Source organism: Colias croceus, chromosome 7, assembly GCF_905220415.1.
Source record: "Colias croceus chromosome 7, ilColCroc2.1".
Classification (NCBI taxonomy): Eukaryota; Metazoa; Arthropoda; class Insecta; order Lepidoptera; family Pieridae; genus Colias; species Colias croceus.
In genome coordinates, this window is record NC_059543.1 from 8,951,494 (window position 1) to 8,961,802 (window position 10,309).

Here is a 10,309-nt window from a genome sequence, read left to right on the forward strand (position 1 = left end):
GAGGTCTAGGGTCACTGTTTACTCAGACGGATTGTACTTAGCAGAACGTAAACAAGATTCATATACACACTCATATGAAATAAGCCTTCTATTTTGTTTGTGTGTTGGTTATAAAAGCTGACACAAGACGACTAATGAAATCTGATTAAACGGATAGCAAATTTGATATTGCATTTTTTTATACTGCAGTTTCAGTGTAGGTAATATTTTTATAACTGCAAGCTGAAGTTGGTGTTTCATTATCGTTACTGTGATGTCAGGAAACGTAACTACCCTGGGAGAGGTAACTACCTTTTGATAAAAATTTCTCATTATATACAAAAAATATGACAATAGGATTCGAATAGAGCCTGGTGTATATATTTTAAGGGTTGCTCCCTTAATATAAATATATACCGATGATTGAGAACGTCCATATCCATACTAATATTATAAATGCGAAAGTAACTCTGTCTGTCTGTCTGTAACTCAATCACGCCTAAACTACTGAACCAATTTGCATGAAATTTGGTATGGAGATATTTTGATACCCGAGAAAGGACATAGGCTACCTTTTATTGCGAAATATATACCACGGGCGAAGCCGGGGCGGACCACTAGTATCTAATAAAACGTTTATTAATATTATGAGATTTTTATTTTATAATAAATAAATAAATATTTCAGGACATATTTCACACACGGCACGATCTGATCCCATACTAAGCTTTCGCTTGTGTTATGGAAACCAGATGGCTGATAAACATACACATATAATATAATATTTTTCTTCTTGGAGAAACTTTCATAAACTTTTCGAGTGTTTAGGTACTTACTAAAATGTTTAAAAAAATGTATACGGGTCAATTTTAATTGAATATACTTTATGGACCCTATTATGGTCGTATTCTTTAATGTCTCTGACCCATATTTGCTACGATAACAGCTATTGTTAGGCAACTAAAAACTATAATAATAACTTCTTAGATATTGTTAGAGCTGTATCTATAAAAATACCCTTATCGGGTCAATCACGTGCCCAAATTTAAATTTTATCGCAGCAAAATTAACTGTGTTGTTTGATGACGAGATATTAGACATATATAACCATATAAAAACGTGGTCCAAAATAAATTACACCCTCCAGTTTCATAAACAGAGAGATGGCGCAAAACTCTCATCTCCCAATGTCTCTCCCAGGCGATCTGGAGTGTTAGTTCTTTTTATCCCAGAATACCTATAAGTTTGGGATTGACGCGAATACAGGCGCGGTCGCAGACTGAAATTTTGGAAGGGCCACAAATATAGAGTCCGTAAATTTAGCTTTATTGCTACAAAACACAATTTTATTAACTGTTTATGTAACAAATGGAAGTATTTTACCTTATTGACAATTGGAAGTATTTTTTTTAAGTAAAGTTTATGACGATGACGCGACGTTTGCGCATATTATCGACGACCACGCAAGTGAAGTCGCAAGCACAGCTAATTATGATAGTGCTGCGATCTACAAAAATAAATTATAAAAAATGATTCAAAATCATATCGACGTTTTTATTATTATTACTGATTATTACCCCAAGAAATATATTTGATATAGTTTTACAATATCAGTCAAATCGGAGCATACGCAGATAAAATGACGTTGATGTTCACTATCTCATTATTCAGCAAACATCTTAAAGCTGCACTGTGATTTGCAATTTGCATTATGAATGCAAATAAAAAGATATACCTACGTACAAATTCAACACCATTGTTTTAATTGTCAACTAGCCGAAGATCCCGGCATCACTCGCTTCTAACAGGATAAATAGGTAATAGTAGATAATAATAATATATCCTAGATAGGTACATTGAAATGGCTATCACACGAGGATAGAAGATGCATAGTAGGTATTTGGTTATTGGACCTCCTGAAAACATTATTTACTATCTACCTATACAGGTGTAGCGTGATGAATGGAAAACCTAGTAACTGAAGGTCTGGAGATAGAGGTTATGGCGGTACAGAAAAATGCATGTTATCTTTAGTATAAGTCCTTCCCTATAGGTGTAGTTATAAGTTAGACAGTGTGAGAGTGTGTATTGGAGCTACAGCGTTTTTTTTTCTTCCCACATATATTAATTAATCATATTTTTTAGTTAATTTCAAATTAAGAAATTACGCAGCAGCCTGTACCTATACTCCCTAAGCACGCTTACCAGATTTCATGAAATCCTTTTTTTTTGGCGAGCACGCACCTTCCTCTACAGAATTACTTACACCGAACAAAATTTCCAACTTCTAACTTAGATTAGTAGATTACAGAAACTTAGGACTTTATATTGCACGTGCATAGCTAATAAAAGTAATTACTGAACATTTCTGCCGATAACAGCGACCATCAATAGCCAATAGATATATAATATATATAAAGGCTACACGTGGTACTATAGCGTTCCATTGAAAAAAATGCCAATACATCAATTCACAAATTCAGTCATTTTTATATGTCACATCGTAACGACAAAACTTTGTGAGCATTTCTTTGCAACGTCAAGGTTAATATAAATCTTCTTACTCAACCTTTCAGTGTTATTATAATAATATGACGCGAAAACGCCGATAGCTATCGCAACGTAGCATCTCTGATAACATATCACAGGGTACATACTTAGCAAGTATACATTTTAGCGCATTAACTGCTGTGTATGAAACCTGTATCAATTCACTGCGAGAGTATTGGTGTAAATTAAATCGCAATAATTATGTAGTGTCTCAAAATGGCTTTTTGGATCCTGTTTTGCAGTTTGGTGGTGATGTCGGCGGCTCATATTGGTGACTTTGAAGGTAGGAAACTGAAAATATAATTAAAAGTGTATTGCTTATCTTTTTATATATAGATTAAATATATAGCTTAAATGCTTATAATTATACATTGGTTGCTCCTTTATACCAACTAGATAAAGTTGACAATGTTGAAGGGCCGGTTAGTAACTACCTAAAAGTAAACGACTCCGTTATTCCTATTTGAATACGGAACTCTGGAATATTTGTAAGGGTTTGTGAGAATACCCCGTATCCAAGTAAATAAAATAATTCATATGATGATTTAATTATAATACTATGTTGATTTATCCGTACCTAAGTAGGTAGATATTGAAATATTTTCCTCAAGTTATGCTAATCAACAAAATAAACTGCAAATATAATAATTTAGGTATAACAGGAACATTTGTTGTTATCGCTTACAATATTTATAAATGACACGCCATATGATATTTCAATATAAATAAAGATAATAATTATTATAAATCGTTTTGCCCTGATCTATAAACAAAACGAAACCGAGGTTGGCGCCATATTTACAACTTTTAAATAGAGAACTAACTACTAACCCCAATAAAGAGTAAGTAAAATTTAACTTCGAATCTTATCACAGCAATAATACTTACATGTTACAATAATAATAAAAAATAGATATAAGGTATATTTCATTGTATAATACAATGTAGACGTTGCAAATGGTGTAAAATAAAAAAGTACATGAATTATTCACAGAGTGGTTAGAGTCAAAAATATATTCTGTTGTTTTAGATGATTGTCCATCATATTGCGTCGGCGAGCCATATCAATGTATAAACGGACATTGCTACTGCGCCAGTGGGTATATGCCGAACCTGTACCAAACACAATGCGTGAAATGCCCAGGTATTTTATTTTGTTTACTAGCTTTAGCGGTTCGCCCGCGTTTTAAACTTTTAAAAGAAAAACCCGCATAGTTCCCGTTCCCGTGGGATTTCCGGGATAAAACCTATCCTATCCACTGTAATCGGTTCAGTAGGGTTCGTGAAAGACTAACAAACATACATATACACGTTAGTAGGATAGAATAGGCAGGATAGTAGGATAGGAAGGATTTAGCATTATATTTTGTGGAGATAATGGTGTCTCTAGACTCTACAAAACGTTCAAAAACAACACTAGATTCTTATCTTTTTAATGCGACAACAATTGAATCGAGCAAGTTTACTTTTGAACAAAGGAAATGTGTTACCAAAGTCAAAGTCAGTAACTAAGATAAAAATGCTGTTAAGTTAAACCGTTAAATCGTTTGAAGGTTAAAATCCAAATTTCTTGCTACGATAGAATATAGATTCTCGAGCGAGATGGTTGTCTGTTTTATGTAAGAGAGTAATACAGCACGGGATATAAACAGCCGTTGGACCCTTTGATACTTCATTAGTTTCTTGAACATATGGTATAATATAAAAAATTACGTACCAATTTTAGGCTTAGGAGAACCCTGCTTTGGCCTGTGCTGTAGTCAGAACATGACTCTACAATGTTGGCATGGTATATGCCAATCATGCTACGGTCCAAATGGAAACTGGATTTGCAGGTAAAATTTAAAATACGTAGCCTAAACTATTTATAAATTAATTTGAAAAAAAATCTCCTTAGGTAGGTAAGTAAGTAATTTTGAATTTTCCGTAATTTATGGAAGTATATTGCTAATTTGTATGATGAACTTTTAGAGACCCAGCTGACCAAATTATTCTAATATCCGGAACTCAGATCATAATGGCATCAGCTTTGGTTTTGGGAATAATTGCCACATTCATACTGTTATACAAACTATGTGCTGCTACAACGATCAGGTAAGACTATCTAAAGAAAATATTATGTATTTAGAAAATAACTAACATAGCAATCTGCATACATAATTGACCTACTAAGAATACTTTGTTATTAGGTCACAGTAAGTACCTAAATTCCAAAACTTAGGTATACAAAGTTATTCTGTTCGTTTCTGCGCTCGACACCATAAATAAATAGTAAACATTGTTATGCTCTGAATTAAAATTGTAAGGTTTACAGAGACCCGCCTGCTAACCCAAAATGTGGTTCGAATTTGTAGAGGCCATTTGTAGAGGACAATTTTTATCAAAAATATTTTTTGATAAAAATTGTAATCTAAAATGTATAAAAAAAATACACTAAATTTTACGGATCACAAAAGTAGAGTTTTATTTGAACAAAGATGGCAGTTAACCTTCGCTCAAAACGCAGTGGCTAGAATCTTGGATCCACCGCTACTGTACTAGACAAGAACACTAATTCTTACTTTTGCATCTTTCTTCGCTAATTATTATTATCAATTTATATTATTACTAGCGATCCGCCCCGGCTTCGCCCATGGTACCTACATGTTTACGTTCTTTTTCATAAGAACCATCTTCGTACTTCAAGAAATCTACTATGTAAAAATAAGTCGGGTTTTCCTTCCTGACGCTATAACTCAATTCACGAACCGATTTCCACGGTTTTGCATTCGTTGGAAAGTTCTCGGTTAGGGTTATAGCAAAGAAAAGGTGTCTCTGGTGGCGAAACGGAGTTCACTCGGTTTGCTAGTAGATATTATATGAATAGAATTATCGAAATCAGTCCAGATTTCACACCTGATGCCGTGACTAAGGGAAATAGGGGATTCATTTTTATATATAGAGACTAGCGGTCCGCCCCGGCTTCGCCCGTGGTACATATTAACGTTTTCTCTACATAAGAACCATCCTCGTACTTCAAGGAATATAATAAAAAAAGAATTATCGAAATCGGTTCAGCCGTTCTCGAGTTATGGAATTACAACGAAAATTGGCATTGATTTTTATATAAGTATTAGAAGATTTATTATGCATCAAATCTAGCGTAAACATTTTATTTTAGTCCTGTAGGAAGAAGTGGCTCAAATGGAGGCAGTAGATTGTCCGTGGGAAGCTTACAAATATATGTTGACGAGAGATTAAGGGATGCACCACCGAGGTAAAAAAAATACTTATATTACCTAGAAATCAAGAATATGAATGAAAAGTTGAATATTGAAGCAAACTAAAAACTCGATCGTTTATTATCTTGATTGAATATTGTACGTACCTAAGTAGTTATGTAATATTTTATTTTCGCTAGTTCGTAGTTTAAATTTAATTAAGTAAAATTACTTAAATTTCAGATACACAAGATCGGAATCATCAAGGGCTCCAATGTATCCCGCTGCCATTTACCTAAACTCCGGTTTTGTAAGTATTATGACTGTATTAAATACCTATCAGGCTACCAAATATAAAGGAGATACTATACAATATACTATGTATTCGAATTTTGAAGCTCAATGTCTACTTCCTAAAAGTAATTATGTAACTATATAATATAGTTATATTGTGCCATAAAAGTTATAGCAGAGAAATTCATTCATTTTACTTAAACCATAGAGATCTAGAGAGATGCCAATCGCTTGCGCTGAGTACGAAACCAGTGTCTCATAACAAATTTACGCACACAACAGTAAACAAAATAAAAACAATACTTCGCGTTGTGTGCGTGTCATCACACAAAAATTTGAGAGCGACTATTCGTTCGCACACTAGATTGTAAGTAACGTACGTATACAGGCACCACACAGCCGCAAGATATGCGTTTACGATAGGGATTGCTTGTCGATAAAATGAGAAACGTTAAAATTAAAACAATTTATAGGCAATACAGTAACTAGGTAGAAAATAGAAATGGACTCCTTGATGGTAGCATTCACGGTGATGAAGTACATAAAGCATTGCCTATTGACTTATTGTTAAGTAAAATAAGTATGAAATAAGTGATTTTTTTTTTAATCCATGTATAATAATCACTATAAAATTATTGCTCGAGTACCTATCAAATAATAATAATACATTCAGACATTAAGCTAATAGTAATACATTATGATATAATAATAAGGTAGTAAAATAATACATAATACGATAAAAAATCCGAATCTTATCGACATGGACACACTCGACGCGCATCCTCAAGTAACGACCGCGAGCAGCGGCCGTACTACACGATCGAACGTTTTTGTTAGCTTTAGTATCTTCATTATACATTGCGGTATTCGAACTCCGCGTTTGAATAGAGTCACGTACAGAAGAAGCATTGTAAACTATTTACATAAATTACGCCTTTAGTACACCGACGCGTTCGCGTGCGGCAGCGAATCTCTGCGAAACTACAGCGTAGCGAAATATCTGCGAAACGTTAGTACACAGCAATGTTTCGCAACTTTTTCGCATTGATATGCCATTGTCATTTTTGACGACTGCAGGTGCAGACGTAATTTCAGAATGTCATCTCAGTCAATGTCATTTTTAGCAACTGGTGACACATACACAACAATATATTTTTCTTATCGTTTGGGTGAATGCACCGTTTCAAAGATAGTAACTCAAGTATGCGAACAAATTTGGAAAATACTACAGCCAGAGTACATCCCGGTTCCTTCTACTAAAACATGATTGGAAATAGCTGAAGCATTTCAAACAATATGGGGTTTTCCTAATTGCCTCGGGAGTATTGACGGCAAGCATATTGTTATTAAATGTCCACTTATCAGCGGCTCACTGTTCTATTGCTATAAAAAACGATTTTCTACTGTGTTATTGGCAATAGTTGATCCACATTACAAATTTACTTACATAGATGTAGGATCATAATTATGGTAAAGATTCCGATACTACAATATTTGAGAACTCATCATTTTATCAGCTTTTAAAAAGTGGACGGTATCTGAATTTGCCAGCTCCAAAACCTTTGCCAGGTTTCAAACAGACTACACCACATGTATTCATTGAAGATTTAAATTAGAAACCTTTCTAATGAGACAAGAGACGCAGCAATGAATAACAATGATAAAAAAAGATTTAATAAATCATTAAGTAGGGCACGAGTAGTAGTAAAATGTGCGTTTGGCATTTTAGCACAAAAATTTAGAATATTCTTGAGGCCCTTTGAAACAGATTTGAATAATACTATTAAAATTGTTAAAGCTGCAGTACCTATACTTGCATAACTTATTGCAGATACAAGAAGGTGCACATACGAAAATAAACAATTTTCGGACACTTTAGGAGCATTCGTACCAATGCATGCCAATAGACATAGAGCAGACTTAGCAGCGCTTAATGTTCGATCACAATTTGTAAATTATTTCAAAGAAAATTAAAAACATAAAATGTATGAAATATAAACAATAAATTTTTTACCATCTATCAGAGTCTTTTCTTGAAGTTTTCTCCATGCTACCTCTTTTTTGTACGTATTTTTATAATCTGCGTGTCCAATTGCGTATAATACGGGATAATCTCGAATAGAATGCAAAAATAATTCAGTATTTTCGGCATCCATGGCCAATGATATTTTATGTATAAGTAGATACAATACGTTATTATAATACTCACAATATAGTATATAAATAAACAAATAGTTGCCATGGCAATTGGCATTTTGGTACGTTGGTGGCGTATCTACCTCTTGTTTCTATATACATATAAATATATTATCTGTACAAATAATAAATCTGTAGAAGGGTCAATTCTGTACATTGAAAATATTGAAAAAGTAAATAGCAGGGGGTGTTACTGGATCGAAACCAAACCCAAATATGTGATTAAAAAAATTTTTGTCTGTCTGTCTGTCTGTCTGTCTGTATGTGAAGGCATCACGTGAAAACTAGCGGTTCGATTTCGATGAAACTTGGTATAATTATACCTTATTATCCTGGGCGTAAAATAGGATACTTTTTATCCTGGAAAAATACAGATGGATACTTTAGGATAGGATATGGATACTAGGATACTTTTTATCCTGGAAAAATACAGATGGATAAAATTTTTCAGTTTTATCCATAGACGTTGTTCCGTAGAACCGCGAACACACGTTGCGTATTATTATAGGCCTAGCCGTATTTGGGAATTGGGTCCAATAGATATTTATAAGATGTTATTGTCAGAGGTATTCAAAATGGATAAATAAACCATCCACGCGAAGACCGACATCCGCGCGGACGGAGTCGCGGGCGGAAGCTAGTATATATTATTTCTATATCACTTCTATATAATATCATTGTCCATGGACGCGAAAATCTGTCCTCACCGACAGAATGCGAGCGGACGCTATGCGATGCGAAACTCACGCGAAACTTCACTAGCGAAACTTAAGCGTCTGTGTAATGGCCATTTCGCAGTTCCTTGCGAAACAATACTGACAAGGACGCAACTATTTCATCTATCTATGTGCTAGAGTGAGACATATCATATGCGAAAACCTTCCATACTACTGACAGATTTTTCGTTTTTTCGCTGCCGCTCGCGAATGCGTCGGTGTACTAAAAAGGCGTAGTAAACAGCAATGTTTTCGCAACTGTTTCGCAATGCGTCTGTGTAATGGCCATTTCGCAGTTCCTTGCGAAACTATACTGACAAGGACGCAACTATTTCATCTATCTATGTGCTAGAGTGAGACATATCATATGCGAAATCCTGCCATAGTACTGACAGATTTTTCGATGTTTCGCTGCCGCACGCGAACGCGTCGGTGTACTAAAGGCGTTAATGTGACTGTCGTTCTGTCACATAATGAAACCAAGAAATCACTCAACGTAATATTGTTTTTGAAATTATAGTAAGAAAATCGTATAATTTTCAGTACTTACCGATGGTATGTGATTCCATTTGACTTAAAGTTGCTGGTTTCACTTCAGTTTTTACAAACTTTAACGGAACAACGCGGCATTGTCAAATAATACCCGGCCGACGGTCGAACGTCAACTGAATGCAACAAACAGCATGTGTTCTTTTTTTGGGCATATTGCTGCGACACCGGCCCCGCCCCCTAACCATATCTCCCTTTAGTTTCTGTGATCTGTGACTTAAACTAACGATTTAGGTATTTATATACTATTTACTGCATTCATGAAAGTATTTTGAATACCTATTTTACCACTTCCCGTTTCATTTTTGACAAAAATTGTCCAAATGTCCAACCTCTGAGATCATGTAAAACTTTAAATATAGTATTGTTCAATATACCTATTGTCTCGAGTAAGTACTTATTTCCGTGATTTATCTTATTTATCATTAAACTAATCCGTCTGTCTATCGATAAACCGTTTTGAATGAGTAATCTTAATACCTCAGTTATAATAATGTACTCTGTGCTTAATACAATGTGCATTGTATGATTCTAGTAACATTTATGTTGTTGACATTTTATACCAAAAATATGTTTTTCCATTCGCGTTAGTCGATTATCCCATAAAACGCTGCCGCCGAAAACCTGCCAACAAAAGCTAACAAAATGTTATCCCACATAACTATGTATGTATTATATATTTTTTTATGTTTTAGGTCCATGATAACACGATTCCTCCTCCGCCGTACACACCTGAAAGAAAGGACGAGAACACTCAAAACGCAACGGTTCATATATAAAAGATACTGATTGATGATAGAATAAAATATGTTTTTTATTATTTTA

At 34.3% G+C, this 10,309-nt stretch overlaps 1 protein-coding gene across 1 annotated transcript; it reads left to right on the plus strand.

Moving 5' to 3' along the window:
• Nucleotides 1–2,498: 2,498 nt before the first annotated feature.
• LOC123693313 lies at nt 2,499–10,309 on the plus strand. Its single transcript, XM_045638353.1, has 7 exons — nt 2,499–2,812; nt 3,560–3,673; nt 4,256–4,364; nt 4,501–4,623; nt 5,690–5,785; nt 5,973–6,039; nt 10,180–10,309. The coding sequence occupies exons 1-7, from the start codon at nt 2,746–2,748 to the stop codon at nt 10,261–10,263; spliced, it is 660 nt and encodes a 219-aa protein (XP_045494309.1). The 5' UTR covers nt 2,499–2,745; the 3' UTR covers nt 10,264–10,309.

Coding starts and splice junctions, on each gene's coding strand:
- LOC123693313 (XM_045638353.1), top strand. CDS start 2,746: ATGGCTTTTTGGATCCTGTTTTGCAGTTTGGTGGTGATGTCGGCGGCT. Junction 4,624..5,689: donor TGTGCTGCTACAACGATCAG/GTAAGACTATCT, acceptor ATTTTATTTTAG/TCCTGTAGGAAGAAGTGGCT. Junction 6,040..10,179: donor TTTACCTAAACTCCGGTTTT/GTAAGTATTATG, acceptor TTTATGTTTTAG/GTCCATGATAACACGATTCC.